This window comes from Macaca thibetana, chromosome 3 (assembly GCF_024542745.1).
Source record: "Macaca thibetana thibetana isolate TM-01 chromosome 3, ASM2454274v1, whole genome shotgun sequence".
Classification (NCBI taxonomy): domain Eukaryota; kingdom Metazoa; phylum Chordata; class Mammalia; order Primates; family Cercopithecidae; genus Macaca; species Macaca thibetana.
In genome coordinates this window covers 23416057-23442221 of record NC_065580.1, presented here as the reverse complement: position 1 = coordinate 23442221, position 26165 = coordinate 23416057, and the positions used below count along the sequence as shown (strand labels likewise).

At 41.5% G+C, this 26165-nt stretch overlaps 2 protein-coding genes across 4 annotated transcripts in view; both read left to right on the top strand.

Moving 5' to 3' along the window:
• Positions 1-26165, top strand: part of STMP1 (short transmembrane mitochondrial protein 1) — a 360766-nt gene that overhangs the window by 234839 nt on the left and 99762 nt on the right. The gene's annotated exons all lie outside the window — the stretch shown is intronic.
• The window catches only part of NUP205 (nucleoporin 205), a 93058-nt gene continuing 72056 nt past the window's right edge, over positions 5164-26165 (top strand). The window contains exons 1-7 of one of the 3 annotated variants that reach the window (XM_050782369.1): positions 5164-5268; positions 16959-17101; positions 20000-20171; positions 22693-22837; positions 23417-23576; positions 24258-24486; positions 25219-25383. In XM_050782369.1, the coding sequence (XP_050638326.1) occupies positions 5241-5268; positions 16959-17101; positions 20000-20171; positions 22693-22837; positions 23417-23576; positions 24258-24486; positions 25219-25383 (1042 nt within the window). In that variant the 5' untranslated portion in view covers positions 5164-5240. Of the gene's footprint in view, positions 5269-16958; positions 17102-19999; positions 20172-22692; positions 22838-23416; positions 23577-24257; positions 24487-25218; positions 25399-26165 lie in introns of those variants that run through there. The other 2 variants (XM_050782368.1, XM_050782370.1) reach the window with 2 other exon arrangements.

The following is a 26165-nucleotide window of genomic DNA, read 5'->3' as shown; positions in this document are numbered from 1 at the left end:
TTGTGCATAGGTTGAAACTCAATTCACCGAGGGTAATAAGGGAAGTTACCAGTAATGGATCAATTAGACTGGGGCACAACTATTTAATTGCTGAACGCTGCCATGTCTGCAGTGTACTCTAACAACTTAGTTAAGCTAATCCTGAGTATTTAATTATACCTCCATTTATACCTATTTGGCCTTAAAAATAGTTTATTTTTATTTAACAAATACTCATGTAGCACTACATGTCAGACTTATTTTAAGGACTTTACAAATAAGTTCCTTAACAACCCTATGATATAGGTACCAATATTGCCACCCTATTCAGAGAGGAAAAAGCCAAGGTACTCAGGAGGGTTTCATAGCTAATAAGTAACTGAAACACAATCTGAATTCGGGAAGCCTGGCTCTAAGTCCTGTGCACTTCATCACAATTGTATGTGGTCTCTCCCAGCAGGCAGTGGAAGCACCAAACTCTGCAAATTATTTTTCTGAATTGTAACTGCAAGCCAGAGATGTGGTAGGAGCATGGAATATAAATATAAAAAGACACAGCTGTTGCTTTCTAGGAGTATATCAGTTATTTCTTGGGCATAACAAATCACAAAACGGTGACTTGAAATAATAGCCGTTTACTTGCTCACAATTCTACAATCCGGTCTGGACTCACTTATGCATTTACAGTCAGTTGGTGGATCAACTAGTACTGAGGATCCAAGATAGCCTCACTAATGTTCAACATTTCAGCTAGGGTCTCGAATGGCTAAGGGCTGGCTAGGCCTCTCTCCTCATGGTCTTTCATCCTCAAAAAGACAAGTTCGAGTTTCCTTACATGGGCAAAAGAGCAAAAAGGAAGTAACAAGGTCTCTTAAATCCTGGACTTGGAAGTGCCCAACATCGCTTCCTCTGCATTCTTCCGGTCCAAGCAAGTCAAAGGCCAACCCAGATTCAATGTGGCAGAGGATTACACAATGGCTTCAATTCAGGGACCTGTGATTCACTGAGGACCTTTTAATGACAATCTACCACAAGAAGCTAACAGTTTTAGTGAGGAGACAATTGTCATAGCACATTGGGCCATAATAAAGGTGGGAAAAAGTGCAATAGGTCTGTAGGCAAAGAAACACCTGAATTTGATGGGGGAGGGGATCAAGGATAGCATTATGAAGGTAGCATTAACACAGGCCCTGAGACTTTGAGAGCAGATCATGTTTGGAGGTTAACTTGGTGGGTGGTCACAGGTGGATAAGGAAGGGAAAGAAGGGCAATTCAGGAGGACAGAATAACAGGTGCAAAGACATCGATACATGGCAAAAGAAAGCATGTTGTACTTGGGGATAATAAATAGTTCAGAATGATTAGAGTAAAGGGCTCTCGAGGAAGAGTGTGGAAGGCTGAAGAACAAGGCTCCCCGGTTGACGCCATTCTCCTGCCTCAGCCTCCCGAGTAGCTGGGACTACAGGTGCCCACCACCACGCCTGGCTAATTTTTTGTATTTTTAGTAGAGATGGGGTTTCACTGTGTTAGCCAGGATGGTCTCGATCTCCTGACCTCATGATCTACCCGCCTCGGCCTCCCAAAGTGCTGGGATTACAGGTGTGAGCCACCGCGCCTGGCCATTTTTAAAAAAATTTTTTTGAGACAGAGTTTCACTCTTGTTGCCCAGGCTGGAGTGTAATGGCGTGATCTTGGCTCACTGCAACCTCCGCCTCCCAGGTTCAGGCAATTCTCCTGCCTCAGTCTCCCGAATAGCTGGGATTACAGGCATGCGCCACCATGCCCAGCTAATTTTGTATTTTTAGTAGAGACAGGGTTTCTCCATGTTGGTCAGGCTGGTCTCGAGCTCCTGACCTCAGGTGATCAGCCCGTCTTGGTCTCCCAAAGTGCTGGGATTACAGGCGTAAGCCACCGTGCCTGGCCATGTTTTTTGTATTTAAAAATCACTTTCAGGCTGGGTGCAGTAACTCATGCCTGTAATTCCAGTGTTTTGGGAAGGCAAGGTCAAGAGCTTGAGACCAGCCTGGCCAACATGGCAAAACCCCCACCCCCATCTCCTAAAAATACAAAAATTAGCTGGGTGTGGTGAAGTGCACCTGTAATCCCAGCTACTCAGGAGGCTGAGGCACAAGAATTGCTTGAACCCGGGAGGTGGAGGCTGCAGTGAGCCAAGATTGCGCCACTGCACTCCAGTGACAGAATGAAACTGTATCTTGAAATAAATTAATAATAAAATAAAATAAAAACTAAAAATCACCTTGGAAGTCCTTGAAAGGAAGATCAGATGGAAGTAAGAAAGACAAATGAGAAGCCTATTGCAAAATTCCAAGTTTAAGAAGATGAGACTTGAACAATGGTATAGAAAGCAGAGAAGAGGAAAAGGGTTCCAGAAATATTTGTGAGGTAAAATGAACAGGATTTGATAATTGAAGGAGCAATACAGAAAGAATCCCAGGTTTCTGATTTTGGCAACTGGGTGGATACAGGCGGCAGAGTTTTAGGGGAAAAGTGATCATTTATGTTTCAGATATGCTGGTTTTGAAATGCCTGCGTGACAATCAATATAGAAATGAACTAGACAGTTGTTTATACAAATCTGAAGCTCAGGAGAGACGACTGGACTAGAGATATAAACACAAAATTCATCAGCAAGCAGGTGGTAGTAAGAAACCATAAGATGTCCTGGAGAAGGCATGTAGAATGAAAAGGACAGAAACTAGAGATGACCACAGGGGAAGAGCTAGATTTAGTAAGTAGAAGAGGAAGAGAAGTCCATGTAAAACACTAAAAATGAACTGGAAGGAGAGGAGGAAAACCAGTATCAGTGGTGCCCCAGTAGCCACAGGATAATATAATTTTCTTTTCTTTCTCTTTTCTTTTCTTTCTCTTTTCTTTTCTTTTCTTTTCTTTTCTTTTCCCTCCCTCCCTCCCTCCCTCCCTCTCTCTCTCTCTCTCTCTCTTTCTTTCTTTCTCTCTCTTTCTTTCTTTCTTTCTTTCTTTCTTTCTTTCTTTCTTTCTTTCTTTCTTTCTTTCTTTCTTTCTTTCTTTCTTTCTTTCTTTATTGAGACAGAGTTTTTACTCTATTACCCAGGCTGGAGTGCAATGGCGCGATCTCAGCTCACTGCAACCTCTGCCTCTGGGGTTCAAGCAATTCTCCTGCCTTAGTCTCCCAAGTAGCTGGGATTACAGGAGTCTGTCACCACGCCCAGATAACTTTGTATTTTTAGTACAGACAAGGTTTCACCATGTTGGCTAGGTTGGTCGCGAACTCTTGACCTCAGGTGATCCTCCCACCTTGGCCTCCCACAGTGCTAGGATTACAGGCGTGAGCCACTGTGCCCGGCCTATAACTATCATAATTCAGAAAAGTGCCCATGGAATTTGATGACTGATCACTGGTAAACATACCAAGAGCAATTTTAGAAGGGTTTATGATGGCAATTTCCCAGGTGCTACGAATTGAAGAATCCTGTGAGAGAATACTTGTAAAGTGTAATGATGAGTGAAGAGGACTTGCTGGAAGTTAAAGAGTTACTTTATAGAAAGCAAAGTTATCTACGGAGAGGGAAATGTGTGGGCTTAAAAAGTGCGTGTGGAGAGGGAAAGGCTGGTAACAGTTGTGCTGAGAGAGAAATCTTTGAATGCCACTTCCTGTCAAGTTCCTGCACAGTATTCTTCTCAGTTTCATGATAAACTTCTTGAAATATTCCTTTGCCTTTACTTTCTCTCTTCCCCACTTCACTCCTTAAAACCACTTTAATTGTAGTTTGGCATTTGTCTCTATATAACAATGACTTCTGGAAAAAAATCACCAGTGACTTTTGTGTTTCAAACTTAATGTACATTGTGTCACTTGATATTATTTGTCCAAAATAATAAATATTCTGTTCTGGATATTCTTTTTTGTTTGTTTGTTTGAAATGGAGTCTCACTCACTCTGTTGCCTAGGCTGGAGTGCAGTGGTATGATCTCAGCTCACTGCAACCTCCACCTCCGAGGTTCAAGGGATTCTCCTGCCTCAGCCTACCGAACAGCTGGGGGTTACAGGTGCGTGCGGCCACGCCTGGCTAATTTTTATATTTTTAGTAGAGACGGGGTTTCACCATGCTGCCCAGGCTGGTCTCAAACACCTGACCTTAAGTGATCCGCCCACCTTGGCCTCCCAAAGTGCTGGTATTACAGGCATGAGCCATCGCACCCAGCCAGTTCTGGATATTGTTAACATACTCTGTGCTTTTGTCTAAATTATTTGATTCTAATTTCCAACAGTGAAATGGGAATGATGGAGAGTTGATACAATGAGATTGTAAGGCACATGGAACATCGCTGACATAGCTATAATCAGATCATTTTCCCAATAGAATGGTTTGCAGGGATTAAATGAAATAATGGCTGTAAAATTCTTAATACATAGCTGTAAATAGCAATGATTATATTTTAGTTTGAAAATCAGTAAACTAAAATTTAACAACTGAGGAAAGAGAGTTCAGCTACTTTGGTTGCTCAGGTAGAAAAATACTTGGTGATTATGAAACGATATGTCTGGAATTTGTTTCAAAATAATCGGGGGCGGGGGGTGGGGAGGATAAGGTGCTGGGGTGGTAAGGGTGGGTTGGGGCTGCCATTGGCCACGTTATTGATGCTGCCTGTTCACTATGCTAATTTTGTATCCATTTGAAAATTTTATAGTTAAAAATTATGATTTGTTTCGCTCTACGCAACTATGTTGACACAACATACTTGGTAAATTGAAATGTCACGGAAACTTAGTTTTTAACTGGTCAATGACTTTTTGAGGTGTAGACACTTCACACCTTACTCCACTCCCCACTGTAAGGAAGATTTAACTTGAAACGGAGCTAATGATTTGAATTTACGGCTTTTATAATCTCATAAGTGGGCGTCATTTTAATAACTACTCTCAGAATATCTTTTTCTATTCCACTTTACTTTTTCCTCTCCACTTAACCAATTCATCATTAGAAAGAAACTACAAGTCCCAGGATGCACTACACGATGAACGTCCGATCGAGGACCTCGTGTCTCTGAAGTGGTTGCCCTCGCCTTATTTGAATGGGAATAATCCCAATGAAAATTGATACTTGTGACCCAGAGCAGATTCTGGAGCCTTCTGTACGCCTGGGACGGCCCAGCGTGGAGGGGACAGCCTGGTGCCTTTTTGTTCAGGCTTCACTCAGGGCAGCCTCACCCCTTCCTGGGGCCTCCATGCGGCAGAAGGGCTCTGTTAGTGCGCCTCTAAGATGGCGACGCCTTTGGCGGTAAATTCGGGTAAGTGTGGCCAGACAGAAAGGAGATGATTGAGCTGAGCGATGACCAGGTCTTCAGGGAGAGACGAGACCGTGGGGTTTCTCGGAGTCTAGGACCCAACTTATGTGCGGTGCCTCCTTTTCCCTAATTCTGGGCCTAGAGTCTCACCCCTCCCCAGTTTGAATGGCGCGCGTCGGTGCTGCGGCTCTAGCCCTTGAGTTGGCGTTTGAGAGTCGAGGTAGTGAGGCTTGGGCCGCTGGACCCAGGTGTTTAATCTCTCACAGCCCAGGGCTAAGCCTGGCCCCCTTACCCCCAAGTTCCACTGTGCGTCTGTGGTCCAGATTTCGCCGGAATAGCGTCAGGTCTTCAGCAGTGAAGCCAAAGGACCCGAGATATTTTCCAGCCACGAGCAGAGGCTGAAAGTAGGCGCCGGTGTTCTTAGAGGGTGGGAGATCTTGCAGGCAGCGAATACTCCCGATGATGAAGTCGGCCATCTGAAAGGTGGTCAGGAAGAGGGTGGCGGGGCTTCAGCGGACGTCTCCTAACTCTGCGGGTGTGGTTAGGCCCTGGATGTTCTTGTACCTTTGGAGCTGTAGATTTTCGGGGTGGAATTGAATCTAGAAGGTAGTAAAGGAACTCTGGAAGATTTGGGGTGGATCCTCTTTTGGTGATTCTCAATTCGGGCGGTACCGCCCTCCAGTGGTGTCTGAATGAGTGAGTGCATTTTGATTGTCATATTTCCTGGGGTACGCTGCTGTCGCATAGTAGGCGGAGCAAGGATGCAGAAAGTCCTTCATGGGCAGAGCAGTCCGGGGAAAGAATTTGGCGCTTAGAATGTTAATGCCTCGGTTGAGATGCTCAGAACTTCGCGGGCAAGATTAAGAGTACATTTGTGTGGTAAATGCTTGTAAGAATCTCACTTAAAAGGACTCTTTCCTGGGTGCATTTTCTGTTTCTTTACAGTCACTTTTTAAAGTATTGGTTCTATTTTCCACCGGACTGATATTCTCGAAAAGTTGTCTAAATCTGCTTTGTAAATCAAATCATTTCAGAAACGCTGTGATAAATTATAATGAAAGCTATGCTTACTGAGCACATACTATATCCCAGCTTTACGCTTATTATTGTGCTTATCTCATTCAGTTGCCCTTTGGAGTAGTTGCTGTTAAATACACCATTTTACAGATTTGGAAATAGAGACTTCAAATAGTTACGTAATGTCCCCAGAGTTAAACATCTAATGATTCTAAGCCAGTCTTAGGTGCTTAAACTACTTAGTGCTACTACTTAAGCACAACCTAATTCATTTTATGATATTAGACATATATTAGAAGGTTAGTAATGAAGTTACATGCTTAATATTGCTGTCCTTCCTTCCCAATTAGATATGCTTAAAAGCAAGGGTTGCGTGTTATACGTGTGGTTATATATAATTTCTCTATTTTATTTTATTTTTTAATTTTTTGTTTTTGAGATGGGGTCTTGCTCTGCCTCCCAGGCTGGAGTGCAGTGATGCGAACCCGGCTCGCTGCAACCTCTGCCTCCCAGGTTCAAGCAATTCTCCTGCCTCAGCCTCCCGAGTAGCTGGAATTACAGGCACGCGCCACCACGCTGGGCTAATTTTTGTATTTTTAGTAGACGCAGGGTTTCTCCATGTTGTCTAGGCTGATCTCGAACTGCTGTCCTCACGCTATCCTTCTGCCTCTGCCTCCCAAAGTGGTAGGTTTACAGGTGTGAGCCAGCGCGCAGGGTATATACATTTATTTTCCTTTCTTTTTTTTCTCTTTTTGAGATGGAGTCTCACCCTGTCACCCAGGCTGGAGTGCAGTAGCATGATCTCGGCTCACTGCAGCCTCAGCCTCCCGGGTTCGAGCAATTCTCCTGCCTCAGCCTTCGAAGTAACTGGGATTACAGGCGCCTGCCACCATGCTTGGCTAGCCTGGCTTATTATTATTATTATTATTTTGAGACGGAGTCTCGCTCTGTCGCCCAGGCTGGAGTGCAGTGGCGCGATCGCCACTCACTGCAAGCTCCGCCTCCCGGGTTCAAGGAATGTCCTGCCTCAGCCTCCGGAGTGGTTGGGACTACAGGCGCCCACCACCGCGCCGGGCTAATTTTTTTTTGTATTTTTAGTAGAGACGGGGTCTTACCGTGTTAGCGGTAAAACCAAGAGTTTTAAAAGCCAAGAGTCAGGAGGTGGTTTTTTTAAAAAACTAAACGTGGTAGGGAAGGAACTCTTTTTCCATCAAGTAATGAATGTCGGGTTGAGTGGGTAAAGGAAATGTGTCATATACATGCAATATACATAATGTATATGCATATACATAACGTATACATGCATATACATAATATCTTTATGCAGCCTTAAAAAGGAAGGAAATCCTGTCACATAAAACAATGTGGATGAATCTTGAGGACATACTAAGTGAAATAAGCCAGTCACAAGACACAAATACTGCATGATTCCACTTATATGAGGTATCTGAAGTAGTCAAACTCATAGAAACAGAAAGTAGAATGGTGGTTGCCAGGAGCTGGGAAAGGGGAAAATGGGGAGTTGTTTAGGGGGCATAGAGTTTCTATTTTGCAAGATGAAAAAAGCTTTGAAGATCTGTTGCACAATGTGAATATGCTTAACACTGCTGAACTGTACACTTAAAATTTGTGGAGATTGCATTCTGTGTTATGTGCTTCCTTTAAATTAGTTTTAAAAAATCAAACATCTTAGAGTTGTAAGGAAAAAATATAGAGATTGTAGAGTTCTAAGACCTATGGTTGGTCGGGTGTGGTGGCTCATGCCTGTAATCCCAGCACTTTGGGAGGCTGAAGTAGGCAGATCACTGAGGTCAGGAGTTCGAGACCAGCCTGGCCAACATGGTGAAACCCTGTCTCTACAAAAATACAAAAATTAGCCTGGCATAATGGCAGGTGTCTGTAATCCTAGCTACTTGGGAGACTGAGGCAGGAGAATCGCTTGAACCTGGGAGGCAGAGGTTGCAGTGAGCCAAGATCATGCCATTGTGCTCCAGCCTGGGCAACAGAGCGAGACTCTGTCTAAAAAAAAAAAAAAGACCTATGCTTGTATTTCAGCTGTATAACAACTGGTCTTGTGACCTGTATCAACCTGGCTGAGTACACTCACATACTTGTGAATAAGCAACTATTAACACTGCTTGGCAGTCCTTCTGTGATAGTCTGGTCACCTCGTCCATTCACAGCAGTGACTACTTCAGACCTTTCCACACTCTTCAAATCTTCAACCTGCGACTAACTAAACCCTCAGACTTCTAGTCACAGAAAAAATAGGAACCAACCTGCATAAACTCCCTTTATTCACTCTCAAACCTATAAACCTAGGTGTGTCTGCATCCTTTTGAATCAGTTTTCCTCTATCTTCCTATCTAATGTAAATCCCACCCATCGTGTTCTTCTTCTGTTACCCTTTTTTGTCTTATATATTCACTTCTCTGTCTTGCTCTTTCCCTTCTCTCCACTAATAATCTCATGCCTCACTCCACTTACTGTCCTCTTCCTAGTAAAACCTGTCAAAAGATTTGTTAGTATTCACTGACTCCATCTCCTTCCTTCCTCCCTCCCTTCCTCCCTGCCTCCCTCTCTCTGCCTAGGCTGGAGTTCAGTGGTGCAGTCTCAGCTCACTGCAGCCTCCACCTCCCAAGTTTAAACCATTCTCCTGCCTCAGCCTCCCTAGTAGCTGGATTATAGGCCTGAGCTGCTGTGCCCAGCCCACTGACTCCCTCTTCATACCTACTATTCCTTCACCCATTCTGGTCTCTTCCATCCTTGTAAACAGCTCTCAATAGGGTTAACTTCTGTTTCTTGTAGTTCAGAAAGTCCGTTTTTAAAAAATTATTTATTTATTTATTTTTTATTTTGAGATGGGCTCATTCTGTTGCCCAGACTGTAGTGCAGTGGCATGATCTCAGCTCACTGCAACCTCTGCCTCCCAGATTCAAGAGATTCTCCTGCCTCAGCCTCCCTAAGCAGCTAGGATTACAGGCGCCCGCCACCACACCTGGCTAATTTTTGTATTTTTAGTAGAGATGGGGTTTCACTATGTTGGCCAGGCTGGCCTCGAACTCCTGACCTCCAATGATTCACCCACCTCGGCCTCCCAAAGTGCTGGAATTATAGGCATGAGCAAAAAGTCCTCATATTTTAAATCTTCATTTGACTTGATCTTTTAGAGTAAAAACCAAAATCTTTTGAGACGGAGTCTGGCTCTATCACCAGGCTGGAGTGCAGTGGCGTGATCTTGGCTCACTGAAACCTCTGCCTCCTGGGTTCAAGCGATTCTCTTGCCTTAGCCTCCTGAGTAGCTGGGACTACAGGCGTGCGCCACGACGCCCAGCTAATTTTTGTATTTTTAGTAGAGATAGGGTTTCACCATGTTGGCCAGGATGGTCTTGATACCCTGACCTCGTGATCTGCCTGCCTCGGTGTCCCAAAGCGCTGGGATTACAGGCCTGAGCCACCACGCCCAGCCATCAAAATTCTTTAACGTGGGCAGGTGAGCCCTATGTGATGATCTTGCCAAACCCGTTTTCTGTACTGCAGCTCTCTTGGCCTTTTGAGTTCTTTGACATGTCGCATTCCCTCTTGCCATAGAAACCCACATGTCCTCTTCCGGGAATGCATGTCTTCACCTCCCACCTGTCAGTTAACTACCACTTTTGTTCTTCAGATTTCAGCCTAGTTATCACTTCCTCATGGATAATTCTCTCCTCCTGCCTCTCTGGCTAAGTCAGATTCCCCTATAATGTGATCTCTTGCCCTGGCTACCTCTCCTTCATATCCTTCATATCCTGACCACAGTCGGATTTTACTTTTTTTTTTTTTTTAAGATGGAGTCTTACTCTGTTGCCCAGGCTGGAGTGCAGTGGTGTGATCTCAGCTCACTGCAACCTCCGCCTCCCGGGTTCAAGCGATTCTCCTGCCTCAGCCTCCCGAGTAGCTGGGACTACAGGCGCATGCCATCACGCCTGGCTAATTTTTTGTATTTTTGGTAGAGATGGGGTTTCACTGTGTTAGCCAGGATGGTCTTGATCTCCTGACCTCGTGATCTGCCTGCCTTGGCCTCTCAAAGTGGTGGGATTACAGGCGTGAGCCACCGCGCCTGACCAGATTTTACATTTATGTATGATTATGATTAATGTTTTTCCTTACTACAGTGTAATCTTACCAGTACTTTACACATGGTGAGTGAGTGAGTAAATGTGATTTGCTGGAGGTATCCCTAAACATTAAGGAAAAGAAATTATTTCTCAACTGACTAAACTACATGTTAAAAGTACATATTTAGTAATTTTGAAAAATTTATAGTGTCCCTTCATTTGTAATCAGTAAAAAGGTATTTGCTGTAATCCCAGCACTTTAGGAGGCTGAGGAGGGAGGATCACTTGACGCTAGGACTTCAAGATGAGCCTGGGCAACATAGTAACACCCCAGTTCTACAAAAAATACAAAAATTAGCCAGGTCTAGTGGTGCGCAACTGTAATCCTAGCTACTAGAGAAGCTGAGGCAGGAGGTTGCTTGAGCTCAGGAGTTTGAGGCTGTAGTGAACTGTGATTGCCTCACTGAACACCAGCCTGGGTGACAGCAAGACCCTGTCACAAAAAACAAACAAAAAAAAAGGTATTTACTAAAATTGGTCAAACTCAAGGCAGATTGAAGATAACTCTCTGTTGTAGCTACCTTTGGTGTTTTTTGTTTTTGTTTTTGTTTTTTTGTTTTTTGTTTTTCTTTTTTGAGACGAAGTTTCACTCTCTTGCCCACACTGGACTGCAGTGGCTCAATCATGGCATACTACAGCCTCTACCTCTGAGACTCAGGTGATCCTCCCATGAGTAGCTGAGACTATAGAACAAGCCACTATGCCCAGCTTTTTTTTTTTTTTGAGATGGAGTCTTACCCTGTCACCCAGACTGGAGTGCAATGACACGATCTCAGGTCGCTGTAACCTCTGCCTCCTGGGTTGAAGCGATTCTCCTGCCTCAGCCTCCCAAGTAGCTGGGATTACAGGTGTGCACCACCACGCCCAGCTAATTTTTTTTTGTATCTTTAGTAGAGATGGGGTTTCACCATGTTGGCCGTGCTGGACTTGAACTCCTGAGCTTGTGATCTGCCTGCCTTGGCCTCCCAAAGTGCTGGGATTACAAGCGTGAGCCCCCACGCCTGGCCTGTTTTTTTTTAAGTAGAGACAGGGTTTTGCCATGTGGCCCAGGCTGGTCTTGAACTCCTGCACTTAAGCTCCTTGAACCTTGGGAGGCCTACCTCAGCCTCCCAAAGTGCTAGGATTACAGGTGTGAGCCACCTTGCCTGGCCCTTTGGTGCTATGTTGATATTAATGACGAACTAAGTAGGCCGTTGTACTTGTTTTTTTATTGTTGAGTTTGTTTGTTTGTTTGTTTGTTTTTTGAGATGGAGTCTCACTCTGTCTTCCAGGCTTGAGTGCAGTGGGTGTGCTCTCGGCTCACTGCAACCTCTGCCTCCTGGGTTCAAGCGATTCTCCCACCTTAGCCTCCTGAGTAGCTGGGATTACAGGCGCACGCCACCATGCCTGGCTAATTTTTTTTTTTGTATTTTTTGTAGAGACAGGGCTTCAACATGTTGGCCAGGCTGGACTCGATCTCCTGACCTCAAGTGATCTGCCTCCCTTGGCCTCCCACAGTACTGGGATCACAGGTGTGAGCCACTGTACCTGGCCTATTGTAGAGTTTTGACCTTTAATTGGATGCCTACCATTATTGGGGGAAAAATTGGATTTTTCCCTACCATTCACTGAGCTTACTACACTAAATATGTATAGTACAAGGAAATTTATTAGTTTTTCAGAGGTCCTATTGTGTATTAATTAATATTTAAAATGAAGGAGAGAAAATTAACTTTTGTCAGCACTTCATCAGATTTCTGAAATGTCTTTGGTAAGGTATATTTCAGATTTGCGCAGGAGTCATCATTAATACCTTCCCTTTATACCTTGTGCCATTTGATAACCTATTCTGAGTCCTTTCTGTTACTAACAGACCTTTTCTTCCTCCTGTACTGTCCTCATCCTAGTTTAGGTTCTATTTTCTTTTTTATATATATATATATATAATTTTTTTTTTTTTTGAGTTGGAGTTTCACTCCCGTTGCCCAGGCTAGCGTGCAATAGCACGATCTTGGCTCACTGCAACTTCCACTTCCTGGGTTCAAGCGATTCTCCTGCCTCAGCCTCCCGAGTAGCTGGGATTACAGGTGCCTGCCACCACGCCCGGCTTATTTTGCATTTTTAGTAGAGATAGGATTTCTCTATGTTGATCAGGCTGGTCTTGAACTCCCGACCTTAGGTGATCCACCTGCCTTGACCTCCGGGTTCCATTTTCTTATAAGTGGCTTACTTACCTATTATCCTTGTTTCCTGACACTGCCTGTTCTTGTCTATCAGCCACACTAGAACACCATTGTCCTACGATGCCAGTTTCATTTTGTCATCTACTACTGGAAACTTTGCCATTTACTAATAGGAAAAATTCCATCATGGGCCTGGAATCCAAGGCTGAAACCTACTCTATCCTTTGCAGTTAGAGAGAGGGCCAAGAAAATCATCCTGAGGAAAGTCAGCTAGTCACCAGGATCTAGGTCCTCATTTTGGCAGGCACAGAAATCTGATTTTTTTCAGAGTATTTAGAGTTGATTAGGTCCCATTCATTGATTATTCGCTAATCAAATTCAGAAAAGACAGATACGTAAGCCAGTGTGCCAGTTATTGCTCTTATTATTTTATTATTTATTTATTTATTTGTTTGTTTGTTTTTTGAGAAAGAGTCTTGCTGTGTTGCCAAGGCTGGATTGCAGTGGTGTAATCTCAGCTCACTGCAACTTCTGCCTCCCAGATTCAAGCGATTCTTGTGCCTCAAACTTCCTTGTAGCTGGATTATACAGGTGTGCACCATTGCGCCTGGCTAATTTTTGTATTTCTCTAGAGACAGAGTTTCACCATTTTGGCCAGACTGGTCTCGAACTCCTAGCCTTGGCCTCCTGAAGTGCTGGGGTTACAGGGATGAGCCACCACCCCTGTCCGCCAGTTATTGCTCTTTAATGGGAAGTATGTCTGCATAGGTATTCACGTTGCTTTGTCAACACCTTCTTCATACTAGAAATTTGTATGTCGAGCTATATTTTTAATCAGAAGATTGGCAAGTGTGGGACCAAAGCAGGAGAAGCAAAGCAGGGAATTGGATGATCTCTCTATGTAAGGAAGATCTAGATATGCAGATTCCCATTCTTCCACATCCCCACATCAAAGACCTGACGCTTCACTTCCTGCCCTAATCTTCGGAATAGGTTCTCTCTTTCATATACTCTCATAGCACTCTGTACTTCATCATATCTTTTATTATACTGATATCTTTGGAGTTCTTTGTTTTTTTGTTTTGTTTTGTTTCTTGAGACAGAGTCTTGCTGTGTTGCTCAGGCTGGAGTGCAGTGGCACGATCTCAGCTCACTGCAACTTCTGCCTCCCGGGTTCAAGCGATTTCTCTTGCCTCAGCCTCCTGAGTAGCTGGGACTAGAGGTGTGCACCACCACACCCAGCTAATTTTTGTGTTTTTAGTAGAGACGAGGTTTCACCATATTGGCCAAGCTGGTCTCAAACTCCTGACCTCGTGATCTGCACACTTGAGCTTCCCAAAGTGCTGAAATTACAGGTATGAGCCACTGCACCTGGCCTGGAATTCTTTGTTTAATGTCTGTCAGTCTTATCAATTTATTAATTCCATGAGGCTTGGGATTCTGTCTGTCTTGCTCAGTCTATATCTATAAGGTCCCTCAGTAAATATTTGATAGTGAATGAAAGTATGAATAGATGATCCAGCTCCACTGGTTTAGTCCATCCTCTCCCTGTATATCTCCCCTTTACAATTTTTTTTTTCAGCCTGGGTGTGGTGGCTCATGCCTTTCATCCCAGCACTTGGGAGGGCCAAGGTGGGCAGATGGCTTGAGTCCAGGAGTGTGAGATGAGCCTGGACAACATGGTGAAACCGCGTCTCTACCCAAAAAAAGGAGAAAAAAAAAAAACAAAAATTAGGCGGTTGTGGTTGCACACCTGTAGTCCCAGCTATTCAGGAGGCTGAAGTGGGAGGATCTCTTCAGCCCAGGAGGTCGAGGCTACAGTGAGCTGAGATGGCGCCACTGTACTCTAGCCTGGGCGACAAAGTGAGACCGTGTCTCAAAAAAAATTTTTTTTTTCATTACATTGCATCATCTGACATCATTGTTCATTGGTTTATGATGTATTTAATTACATTACAGTTATCTTTCATGTTATTCTTATATCCTGGTAACTTTATTTGGATTTGGGTTTTCTCAGCAGTTTAACCTGTTTACAATCTTTAATGTTTAGGCTATAGTTAGTTTTAAGTTTCATCTGTTGAGTAATTGATTGGTTTTGACCAGTTTTTCCTTCAGAGTCTAAACACAGGGTTACCTTATCTGCTTATTTCCAAACAGGAAACTTTAGCTTTAGGGTCATATTTTTTAAATGGTGAGTCTAAAATCAGTTTACTAGAGGCTGGGCGCCATGGCTCACGCCTGTAATCCCAGCACTTTGGGAGGCCGAGGCGGGCAGATTACTTGATGTCAGGAGTTCAAGACCAACCTGGCCAAATGGTGAAGCTTCATCTCTAATAAAAATACAAAAATTAGATGGGCGTGGTGGCGCGCCTGTAACCCCAGCTACTCAGGAAGCTGAGGCAGGAGAATCACTTGAACCCAGGGGGTGAAAGTTGTAGTCAGCGGAGATTGTGCCAGTGCACTCCAGCCTGGGTGACAGAGTGAGTGAGACTGTATCTTAAAAACAATAAAGATAAAATCAATTTAGTGGACCCCTCACCAAAAATTGGATAGAACACAAAATATCAGAACACAATATACATACATTAAATGTAATAAATGAATTTACTTTAGTTTTTTATTGTTGTTATTGAGACAGAATCTTGCTCTGTTGCCCAGGATGGAGTGCAGTGGCACCATCTAGGCTCACTGCAACCTCTGTCTCCTAGGTTCAAGCAATTCTGGTGCTTAGCCTCATGAGTACCTGAGATTACAGGTGTGTGCCACCACTCCTAGCTAATATTTTTGTATTTTTGGTAGAGACCGGTTTTTACCATGTTGGCCAGATTGGTCTCGAACCCCTAGCCTCAAGTGATCTCCCCGCCTCGGCCTTCTAAAGTGCTGGGATTATAGGTGAGAGCCAGCCTGAGTTTTAGTATTTTATATAATACTTTTGTTTCAGTTTTGTATATACATGTGTACTGGGTTGAAACGTGAAATATTTCTTACTATGGATTATAGTCAGAGTTTGAAAGCACTACTTCTGCCTCTTTAATCTTGCTACTGCTCTGTGAATTCTCTTTCACACCCTCACACCTGTCTCTGATCCTTTGCTCACACTTATTCTTAGCTGTTGTTTGTTGCCCAGATTTTCCTCATCCTTCAAACGCTGCACGAGTGCAGCCATTCCTTAGCCAACTCTGACCATCAGTTTGATCTTTTGAAATTATTTTATTGTTTGTGCCAACAATCATATTCCTTTACTGGAATATTTCACTTATGTACATTGTATCTCCCCAACTTGTGAGCTTTAAGACAAGGATTGTTTGTCTTATCTTCTTTGATACTTTACTGTTAATTTATGGAGCTTAAATTTTTTTGTTTTTTGTTTTTTGAGATGGAGTCTCACTCTGTCACGCAGGCTGGAGTGCAGTGGCACGATCTCGGCTTATTGCAACCTCCACCTCCCAGGCTCAAGCAAATCTCCTGCCTCAGCCTCCTGAGTAGCTGGGATTACAGGTGTGCGCCACCATGCCTGGCTAGTTTTTTGTATATTTTAGTAGAGACAGAATTTTGCCATGTAGGCCAGGCTGGTCAGAACTCCTTACCTCAGGTGATCCACTGGCCTCAGCTTACGAAAGTGCTGGTATTACAGGTGTGAGCCACCTCGCCTGGCCAGAGATCCACTTATTTATTTATTTATTTATTTATTTTGAGATGCTGTCTCACTCTGTTGCCCAGGCTGGAATGCAGTGGTGCGATCTTGGCTCACTGCAACCTCCGCCTCCTGGATACAAGTGATTCTCCTGCCTCAATCTCCTGAGTAGCTGGGATTACAGGCACCCATCACCACGCCCAGCTAATTACTGTCTTTTTAGTAGAGACGGGGTTTCACCATATTGGCCAGGCTGGTCTCGAACTCCTGACCTCAGGTGATCTGCCCGCCTCGGCCTCCCGAAGTGCCAGGATTACAGGCTTGAGCCACTGTGCCTGACCTGAAGTCAGGATTTATTTTATGAGTCAGATAAAGTGATGTCTTTATATCAATGCTTGAGAATTTTAATAAACTATGCTTTTATATTAGTGTCTCTTAATCAGCACATTGATATATAATTATCATATCAATCATCAATCATTATCAATATAATATATCAATCAATATATCAATCATTTATTATATTAAATGATTTTTAATATAGTTAATGTAACGTACTAATTATAGTTATTTATAATATAATTGATAATTATATTAATTAAGATACCTTCCTAGATGAAAAAGTAGCTGTGAGTGTAACTAAAATGTGTAGATGGTAACCTCATACTATTTTTCAAGTGTATGTTTTCTTTGACGGTGGTTTCATTTATTTTTTTCTTTAAGCTGCTAGTCTATGGGGTCCTTACAAAGACATTTGGCATAAAGTGGGAAATGCTCTTTGGAGAAGACAACCTGAAGCTGTTCACCTTCTTGATAAGATTTTAAAGAAACACAAACCTGACTTCATCTCATTGTTCAAAAATCCGGTAAGAAATTTTCTTTTTCAGTTTTTTTTTTTGTTTTTTGTTTTTTAAAGATTGAGGAAGCAAGTAAACTCTTCTTCTTCTTCTTCTTTTTTTAATTTTTGGATTCTTTTCAGAAATTTATTTACTGTGACACAGTCTCGTGAAGTCCTGATGACATGTGCCCCTAAACACTTAAAAAAAAAAAAGACAGGGTCTAACTTTGTTGCCCAGGCTTGTCTTGGACTCCTGGTTTCAGTGATCCTCCTGCCTCAGCTTCCCAAAGTGCTGGGATTACAGACGTGAGCCACTATGCCAGCTGCAAAAACTATTTTAAAAACATTTTTTTAATTTTTAATTTTTGTGGGTACATAAAGGATGTATATATTTAAGAGGTACACAGGCATACAGTGTGAAATAATCACATCGTGGAGAATGGGGTATCATTCATCCCCTCAAGAATTTTTCCTTTGTTTTCCAAACAATCCATTTATACTCTTAGTTATTTTAAAATGTGCAATTATTATTGGCTATCATCACCCTGTTGTGCTATCAAATAGTAGATCTTTGGAAGTAAACTCTTAATGTATGTAATGAAAATATGTTACCTGTCTCCAGTGATTCGGTGATTTTCTTTTCTAGATATCTTTTAAAGACAGGGTGTTGCTCTGTCCTCCAGGCTGGAGTGCAGTGGCCTGATTATAGCTCACTGTAGCCTCAAACTCCTGGGTTCAAGCGTTCTTCTGGCTCCTCACTCCTGAGTAGCTGGGACTACAGGTGTGTGCCACCATGCCCAGCTAATTTTTTTTAGAGATAGGGTCTAGATATGTTGCCCAGGCTGGTCTTGAACTCCTGCCTTCAAGTGATCTTCCTGCCTTGGTCTCAAAAAGTGTTGGAATTACAGATGTGAGCCACTGTGCCCTGCTGTGATTTTAATGGAATTTTTCTTAGGAGAAATGATTATGTCTTTATTCTCCATAGAAGTTAATATTATGGGGCCGGGCGCGGTGGCTCAAGCCTGTAATCCCAGCACTTTGGGAGGCCGAGACAGGCGGATCACGAGGTCAGGAGATCGAGACCATCCTGGCTAACACAGTGAAACCCCGTCTCTACTAAAAATACAAAAAACTAGCCGGGCGAGGTGGCGGGCGCCTGTAGTCCCAGCTACGCGGGAGGCTGAGGCAGGAGAATGGCGGGAACCCGGGAGGCGGAGCTTGCAGTGAGCTGAGATCCGGCCACTGCACTCCAGCCTGGGCGACAGAGCGAGACTCCGCCTCAAAAAAAAAAAAAAAAAAAAAAAAAAAAAAAAAGTTAATATTATGTTTAGCTAGGAGGTAAACTTAATAATATTTGAAGACTATTTAAGAAATTTAGTGTATTCCAGAAATACTAACTGCCTTAGAATTTCTGACCTCTAGTTGGTAATACATCTAAGCTTGTTAAGATTGATTATTTTGTTTATTTCCAGATATGCGTTAACATTTTAAGTATTATTTTACAGTGTTTATAGTATTATGTAAGTTGTGTTAGTGGAACGAATTAATTCTTGTGTATCTTTATTTTTTGCATCTTGAAATTCTTTGCAATAGGAATAGAGTACTTTAGTGGAGGGGATTCAAACTTGGAAAATGCTTTTCTTGTTGTTTGACACTTTTCCTTTGTGTGTGTGTGTGTGTGTGTGAGTCAGAATCTTACTCTGTCACCCAGTCTGGAGTGCAGTGGCACGATCTCGGCTCACTGCAGCCTCCCTCCCATGTTCAAGCAATCCTCCGGCCTTAGCCTCCCAAGTAGCTGGATTACAGATGCCTGCCACCATGTCCAGCTAATTTTTTTTGTATTAGAGATGGGGTTTCACCATGTTTGCCAGGCTGGTCTCGAACTCCTGGCCTCAAGTGATCTGCCTGCTTTAGCCTCTCAAAGTGCTAGGATTACAGGCGTGACCCACCACACCCAGTCTGGCACTTTTTTTTTGTATACAGCAAGGAAGCCATCTAAGAACTATTTATGGGATTGCATTACAAGAAATGGCTTTTTGCTTTTTAGCTATTTTTTTTTTTTTTTTTGCTTTTTTTAGTAGAAAGAGCCCCAGCCTGGGAGCCAGTTGAGGTGATTTCCAGTCTTGGCTCTACCACTAGAGAGTTTTATGACCACAGATAAGTTACCTGACTTATCCGGGTGTCGAGTTTTCTATCTGTAATAGAGGAGCTAGATTCAATGACCAATGTGTAACCTTTAAGTTCTGAAACTAGATTTTATGATCTGTCAGGTAATTCTGTACTGTATGTCATATGTTAAATGTTTGCGCCAAATAATCTTTTAGGAAATAAGACCACATTTTATGTAACATTAATAAACAGTTACTTGCTCTACTAAGTAATTAAACAGTTCATATATCCATTTGTTATGTACCATTTGAAGACCTTGTTATTTTTATTTATAATATAGTTGAAAAGTTCTGTAGAAACTTGAAAAATAGTATGCTATTTTGTATATTTTCTCCAAATTTTTTAGTTCAGAGTTTAGCAGTCACAGTTATTGACAAGGTCGTATTGGAATAAAAAGTTTAAGGTTACGTAAACTATTACCTCATAAAGGTCTGTTCTAAATTTATGAAGTACGTGAGATGTTTTGATACAGGCATGCAGTGTGAAATAATCACATCGTGGAGAATGGGGTATCATTCATCCCCTCAAGCATTTATCCTTTGTTTTCCAAACAATCCATGTATACTCTTAGTTATTTTAAAATGTGCAATTATTATGGAGAATAAAAAGATGGTCATTGCTCCTAAGAATGATAAGAAATACTTCTGTTTGTCATGTTACCAGGCTGAATTATCATGAATAAGCTTCTGTAGGTAACACTTTGGGACCTTGTCTCCAGTGTGCTATTTTCATAACAATTACAATTTTATCATTGTAGCCAAAAAATGTTCAACAGCATGAGAAGGTTCAGAAAGCCAGTACAGAGGGAGTCGCCATTCAGGGTCAACAGGGAACTCGACTTCTTCCTGAACAGCTCATTAAAGAAGCCTTTATTCTCAGTGACCTTTTTGATATTGGAGAATTGGCAGCTGTTGAGCTTCTTCTTGCTGGTAGGTTGACATTTAACTGAAACAGTGGTAAAATAATGCAAAATTATAAAATGACTTATAGTTTAAAATAGTTTATTGTTTAGATTCTATCATAGTTTTTAAGGATACAGTTTGGTAAAACCATGTTCAAAATATTTCCTTTTTTAATCTTTCTTTGCTTATTTATTTATTTAGAGACGGAGTCGCGCTCTGTTGCCCAGGCTAGAATGCAGTGGCACGATACCAGCTCACTACAACCTCCACTTCCCGGGTTCAAGTGATTCTCCTGTCTCAGCCTCCCGAGTAGCTGGGATTATAGGCACATGCCACCACCCCTGGCTAGCCTTTTTTAACCTTTGATTGAAAGGAAAGCTTCAGTTTAGCGTCAGAATTATTAAAGACATCTCAGAAATTTTATAGCACAAAGCACTAATTGTTGGTGAGTAGGCAGGTAAGGTCATTAGTGATCAGAATTGTTAACGACGTCTCAGAAATTTTATAGCACAAAGCCCTTGCTGTCAGTGAGTAGGCAGGTAAGGTCACTGCTTTTCGGGAATTTCTTTTTGAGAGAGTAATTCAGATAATGTGTGAATAGGTGAAAAAGAAGATGATTTCAATAATACAGAGTACTAGGAAGAAAATAAAGCAGTGGGATATAGAGAGGTGGAGGCTGACTAGGGCAACTCTAAGTAGGGTCTGTAGAGAAAGCCTCTCTAAGATGGGGTCATTTGACTTGTGACCCAAATGATGAGAAGGTTCCAGCCACCCAGACCTATTGGGTAAGGCTTTTCCAGGGAGAGCAAGCAGCCAGTGCTTGAGGTGGGAATAAAGGCGTGTTTAAGGATAAAAAGACCATTGGGGCTGGAGCATCATTAATTAGAGGGAAAGCAAAGGAAGATGCACATACAGCAGGAATCAGAGCATGTTTGATTTTGCATACTATGAAAGGTATTTGGATTTTATGCTAATTGCAATGGAAAGTTGTTGATGAGGGCTTTAAGCAGAGACATTACATAATTCATTCTAACTCTGAAATTATTTCTCTGGTTGCTGTATAGAGAAAAGAGAGAAAAATTTCTATATTATAAGTAGTTTGTTTTGATTATAACGGAGGAGCCATTTGAAGAAAATATGGGCATTTCAGTTGAACAAATTTTAATATGTCTAAAAATAATATATGGCTGCCAAAATCCTTTTTGACCTAAGACTGCATTAAAAGAAGTATGATATTGAGAATGAGGGCGATGTTCACTAGACATGCTTGAGTTTTGAGTTTAACTCAGAACTTTCATTTAACAAACATTTCTTCTATACCTACCATGTGCCAGGCATGGTGTTAATTATATCACTCCAGTGATATAAAGATGAATAAAATCTCAACTAATGTAAAAAAGCTCATATTTTAATAATTGAGAATGATGTGGAAACAAAAGATTTTGACACGATTAAGTACATTGATGCAGTTTTGTGCAAGATTTAGAGATGGTCCAGAGAGAAGGTATTAGATGGACCTTGATTATACAGAGAAGTCTTAACAACATCATGAAGTTTAAGGTAGATGTTGCAAAATGAGTAAGCATACATCAGGTGGAATAGGTGGTTATTTGGGAGGATGAAGGGCATCCAGGCAGAAGAAATTGCCTGTGCAAGAGGGTGAAGCAAGGTGATGAATTTGGGGAACAGAAAGTAGTAGAGTGGAGGAGTAATTGCAGTAAGGGGGAAAGAAAGCTATAGGAAATGAAAATGAAACTATAGGCAAAGTACTCTTAAAAAAAGTGAAACTTAGCCGGGGGTGGTGGCTCACGTCTGTAATCCCAGCACTTTGGGAGGCCAAGGCAGGTGGATCACAAGGTCAGGAGTTCAAGACCAGCGTGACCAACATGGTGAAACACCGTCTCTACTAAAAATACAAAAAATAGCCAGGAGCGATGGCAAGTGCCTATAATCCTAACTACTCAGGAGGCTAAGGCAGGAGAATTGCTTGAACCTAGGTGGCAGAGGTTGCAGTGAGATCGCGCCACTGCACTCCAGCCTGGGTGACAGAGTGAAACTCCGTCTCAAAAAAAAAAGTAGAACTCATTCAAAGGAGAGCGGTTAAAATGGTGAATGAACTTGAATTATAAAAAGGTTATTTATTCAGAGAAGATTCTGAGGGAAGAAATTTAGAAATATTTGAAAGATTCCATATGAGATAGTAAAATGGGCATTGAATAAAATTAAATTCAGTGGACAACAGTGAGACCAAAAGATTCTCACCCAGTATGTAGAAAATCACGGGTGAGTGTGAGAGTTAAAAATTGGGAGTATGGAAAAATGGTGAATTCCATGTCCCTGCTGGTGTTTAGGGATAAGTTGGATGGCCCTAGAATATGTTGAGCAAGAAGTTAGACAGTAGATGGATGTTTGTAGTAGAGGACCCCACGGCCCCTTAAGCCCTGAGTGACTGTGATTCTTTGAACTGAACGTTGTTAAATTGATTTTTGTCTCTTTTTAAACACATATGTGTTTATTAATAATATTGTTTCTCAACTTCCTTTTTTAGGAGAGCACCAACAGCCACATTTTCCTGGCCTTACCAGAGGATTAGTAGCTGTTCTTTTGTACTGGGATGGAAAGCGATGCATTGCGAATTCCTTGAAAGCCTTGATACAGTCTAGACGGGGAAAGACATGGACCCTAGAACTCAGGTCTTTTTACTTCTTGGGATTTCAGGGGTTAATTTGAAATTACTTGAAGAATGACAATATTTCCCTTTTTATATACAATCTGAGCAGTATGTAACAAGCTGAGTAATATACTCTCTCATTCTGCCAAGAAAGATATAACAATTTAAATCTGTTTTATTGTGTTTATAAATAAAAAATAATTTGGACCCAGATGCAGTGGCCCTAACTATTTTTGGATTACAGAGTGCTGAGATTACAGATTATAGTCTACAGATTACAGATTACAAGGATCACTTAAGCTCAGGAGTTTTAGATCAGCATGGGCAACATGATGAAATCCCATCTCTACAAAAAATAGAAAAATTAGCTGGGCATGGTGGCATGCACCTGCAGTTCCAGCTACTTGGAACACTGAGGTGGGAGAATGACCTGAGCCTGGGAGGTCAAGGCTGCAGTGAGCGGTGATCACGCCACTGCACTCCAGCCTGGGTGACAGAGCAAGGCTCTGTCTCAAAAAAAAGAGCGTTTGCTATATCTATTATTATGAAGAAGCATGAGCAATATTGTTTAACATAGTTTATTGATTTCTTTTCATTACAGTCCAGAGCTGGCTTCAATGACAACACGCTTTACAGATGAGCTGATGGAGCAAGGATTGACTTACAAAGTTCTTACCCTGGTGTCACAGATTGATGTGAATAACGAGTTTGAGAAACTACAGCGAGAGAGAGGTTTGGGCAGTGAAAAACATCGCAAAGAGGCAAGGGTTCAATGAAATCAATTCATGAGTTGTCTGTCAAATCTCAGAGGCAGAAACATGACAATTAGAATATTCAGTTTTTCAAGATGAATTATGTAGTGACACCATGTGTGATTGCCACTTTTCTTTTTTTTGCTTTTATTATTTTTCTTTGACCCAAAATTGTATATATGTATAGGGTACAGTGTGATATTTTGATACATATGTATGATATGTAATAATCAAATCAACATAATTAGCATATCCATCACCTCAAACGTTTATTATTTCTTTGTGTTGGGAACATTCAAAATTCACTGTACTACTGTTTGACAATACAGTATACAATAAATTATTGTTGATTATAGTCAGCTCATAATGTATATTAAAGTTTGTAGTCAGCTGTGTCCATAAAATTGACCTGCAGTTGTTTCAGCTTCTGTATAGTCATTTATGTGCCATTCTAGCTCTTTTTATGAAGTGAACAAGAAATTGGTCATCCCAATTTCTTAAGGAACTTAAGGATAAGAAATAAACAGTAGGGTTTGTTCAGAATTCCAGAGGTGACATCTTAGGATCACTTGTGGATTTAGATAGGTTTTTTTTTTTTTTAGCCTTTGTAAAAGGTAGTTTGTACTTTGGAATAAGACCAGGCTTCACTGTAATTTGTTTATGCTAATAGTCATATGTTTTTATTTCTAGGTTTCTGATCTCATTAAGGAGTGCAGGCAGTCTCTTGCAGAAAGCCTTTTTGCCTGGGCTTGCCAGTCACCTTTAGGCAAAGAAGACACTCTCCTCCTTATTGGACATTTGGAAAGAGTGACAGTTGAGGCCAATGGCTCACTGGACGCAGTGAATCTGGCTCTTCTTATGGCGCTTCTGTACTGTTTTGATACCAGTTTTATAGAGCAAAGCACAGAGGAACGAGATGGTATTGAGTTTTATACATTTACCTACATTAAAAAAAGTCAGACTTAAAATTGTGGGGATAACATTTAAAAAGGATGATATTTTAGCTACTAAAATAGAATGCTCTGTTCCTGTGTGTGCAATCCGTTCATATTTGAATATTTATATATAAGATCACATTTAAAAAACAACTGCAGTCCTGTTAATTATTTCTGTTTTTTGGGGGGATTTGGAATGGAAAGTATTAAAGCATATATTATACATGTTCATGATTGCACATGCCTAATTTACTTAATTGCTTGTTTCGTTACCATTTATTTATATTTTCAAACTTTTTATTAAAACATTCTGAGAGACAGTGACTGTCATTTCAGTAATGTTATCTTTGACCTGTGTTTTCTATGAAGTAAATAAAATTTTTATGATCTTTAGATAGCATGATTAATATTCTAGAATTTATGTGCAGAAAAAAATGAATGTCTTTAACTTTTTTCTAGTTTATTTGTAGTACACTTATAAAAATAACTGAAAATAGTGAAATTAAAATTTAGGATTATTGTCATTTTCTTTTTTTGTTTTTAGTATGTGTACAATCAACAGTAGTGTACCTTTTGGTTTATAGAAATTAATGTTAATTAGTCATTATTCTTCTGTGAGAATGCTCAGATTTTCTGACTTCCGGACATTATTCCTGTGTATCAGAAGTGAGAATTTATCTGGTGTTTGGTAAAGTGGTCTATTTTTGTGTTTTCAGATATGATTCATCAACTTCCACTGTTGACAGAAAAACAGTACATTGCAACAATTCACTCTCGTCTTCAGGACTCTCAGCTTTGGAAACTGCCTGGGCTCCAAGCCACTGTTAGACTTGCCTGGGCACTGGCATTGAGGGGAATATCCCAGCTACCTGATGTGACAGGTGAATTGCTTGTAGGTAATTTTGTTATGAGAAACAGCATGTTAGCACTTAATGAAGTTTTTGGAAGGAGTCTTATCCTTGACATACATAAGCACAAGCATAGGAAGATACCCAGAGTTATATTAAATGAAACTTTTTAGTGTAGTAGTGAAATACAGACCTTTTTCTCCTTGTTTCTCAAAAATATTGTATGAAATACTATTTCCCATTCTTGGAGCCAGTGACAATGCTCTTTTACCTTCAGGGTATGCGTTTAAAATTTGGAATGACAGTGTCACCTTAAATGTTTTTTTTTTTGAGATGGAGTTTCGCTCTTATTGCCCAGGCTGGAGTCCAATGGCACAATCTCGGCTCACCGCAACCTCCACCTCCTGGGTTCAAGTGATTCTCCTGCCTCAGCCTCCCAAGTAGCTGGGATTACAGGCATGCATCACCACACCGGCTAATTTTGTATTTTTAGTAGAAACGGGGTTTCTCCATGTTGGTCAGGCTAGTTTTGAACTCCCGACCTCATGTGATCTGCCTGCCTTGGCCTCCCAAAGTGCTGGGATTACAAAGCATGAGCCACCCGGCCCGGCCTTAAATGTTTTTTAAAATTAAAATTTACTATTCCTTTTATTTTTATACATTTTCCTTCTTGATTTGTTCACAGACTAATTTTTCACATTGTGTCAAATTAAAAACAATTTTTTTTCCCATACAGTATATTAAAAGGGAGATATTTGGATCAGTCAAGAACAGATGTGGAATCCCGACTCCCCTTTTTTGTGGCCCAGGCTGGA